Genomic DNA, 1,820 nt, shown 5'->3' with positions numbered 1-1,820 from the left:
CAGAGACTTTTGTCTATTTTGTTCACCAAATCCTTAGAAGACTGTCTAAATCATAAAAGTAATTCAAAAAACATTTGTTGAGGGGCCGGCCTGTGGCTCACTTGGGAGAGCGTGGTGCTGACAACATCAAGTCATCTTTAAAAAAAATTTTTTTTTGTTGAATGAATGAATGAATGAATGATGTAGGACAAACACACAACATCGATATACAGGGATCAGGAGACAGGAAAAACGCTCATGGACCATTTTTTACTGGTTGCTACCTTTATGAGAACTTTTCTTCCATTCAGAAAAGGAGGGACCCTATCACTTCTCAGGTCAGTGACTGCCTCCCCACAAATACCCGCCACAGAGCGCCCTGCACATCAGTGTTTCTGAGGCTATAGATGAGTGGATTCAGCATGGGGTTGATAACAGTGTTGAAAACCCCAACTCCTTTATCCTTGTCTGAAGCCTCCTCTGAACCCAGCCTCATGTAGCTGAAGATACCTGTCCCATAGAAGAGGCAAACCACAGTGAGGTGGGAGCCACATGTGGAGAAGGCTTTCTTCCTGCCCTCCACAGAGCGGATTCGTAGAACTGCAGCTGCCACGTGGACATAGGAAGTGATGATGAGAACCACAGGTGCACCTGCCATGATGAAACCCAGAGCAAAGAGCAGCAGCTCATTGAGTTGGGTGCTGGAGCAGGAGAGCTGGAAGAGCTGTGGGAGGTCACAGTAGAAGTGATTGACCTCTTTGGGACCACAGAAGTTAAGTGTGGATATGGCCACAGTGTGGGTGAGTGCATTGGTGATGGCACATGCCCAGGACACAGCCACCAATATCCTCTGGACTGTCTGGCTCATGCGAATGCTGTAGGTGAGGGGCTGGCAGATGGCCAGGAATCGGTCATAGGCCATGGCTGTCAACAGGAAGCAGTCCATCCCAGCCAGGAGATGGAAGAAGAAGAGCTGGGAGAGGCAGGCTCCATAAGGAACTGTATGCTTGTGGGACAGGAGACGACCCAACATTGGAGGAACAGTGACACTGATGCACACAACATCCAGCACTGATAGGTTCCCCAGAAAGAAGTACATGGGGGTGTGGAGTTTGTGCTCTACCAGGATGACTGCCAGGATGCTGAGGTTTCCCCCGACTGTGACCAAGTAGGCTAAGAGGAAGAGCACAAAGACCACAGACTGCATCTCTTCTGTTTCCACTAGGCCCAGTAGAATGAACTCAGTAACAGCTGTCATGTTGGTCCCAGCTTCTGGCTCCATGAGTTCCTGTGAGGAAATGTCCCAGCAAGGGAGGTGTCAGTATGCTCATTCTCTTATTCAACATAAGAGTTTTAAGTAATTTATGTTCACATGCCCATAGTGAGCCGCTGGTTGTCCAGGTGAATATTGTCCCACTCCCCAGGCCACACCTCACTCACTGACCTCCTCGTCACCTCAGCGCCTTTACCTGCTCTCAGCTGAGATGCCTGACGCCACCACCACCCCCTTAGCCCCATTGTCTTCTAGCTGAAGGGGTCAGAATACCTGGGAAAATAAAATAAAAGTACACTTTCTCTTTGAATATAGTAAGATTTATATGGAATTTCCCCATATTTCTTTGAGGGATCAGCCCAAACCAATAGCAGATATCAGAATAGAAAAAGTAATGATATTTTCAGAGAAACCAGTATTTGACAACATTGCTCAGGTTTCAAGTCTTCTAGAAACAATGAAGATCAAGGGAAGGTATGGCAAGAATCAAAGAGAAGACACCCATGATTGTGGATTTCAGAAAGACCAGCCAACTACATTTCTCCAAGGTGAGGTACCATATTCTGAA

At 47.2% G+C, this 1,820-nt stretch overlaps 1 protein-coding gene across 1 annotated transcript; it reads right to left on the bottom strand.

Annotated features, from left to right (window-relative positions):
* Positions 1-313: 313 nt before the first annotated feature.
* Positions 314-1,261, bottom strand: LOC103584282 (olfactory receptor 3A2-like). The gene has a single exon (XM_008565346.1). The coding sequence runs from the start codon at positions 1,259-1,261 to the stop codon at positions 314-316; it is 948 nt and encodes a 315-aa protein (XP_008563568.1).
* Between the last annotated feature and the right edge of the window lie 559 nt (positions 1,262-1,820).

Source organism: Galeopterus variegatus, unplaced genomic scaffold, assembly GCF_000696425.1.
Source record: "Galeopterus variegatus unplaced genomic scaffold, G_variegatus-3.0.2 Scaffold48854, whole genome shotgun sequence".
NCBI classification, from domain to species: Eukaryota; Metazoa; Chordata; class Mammalia; order Dermoptera; family Cynocephalidae; genus Galeopterus; species Galeopterus variegatus.
The sequence above is the reverse complement of the archived record's forward strand: the minus strand, read 5'-3'. Positions and strand labels throughout refer to the sequence as shown.

Bases quoted from the DNA above. Each gene is read 5' to 3' on its own strand.
- LOC103584282 (XM_008565346.1), bottom strand. From the start codon at position 1,261: ATGGAGCCAGAAGCTGGGACCAACATGACAGCTGTTACTGAGTTCATT.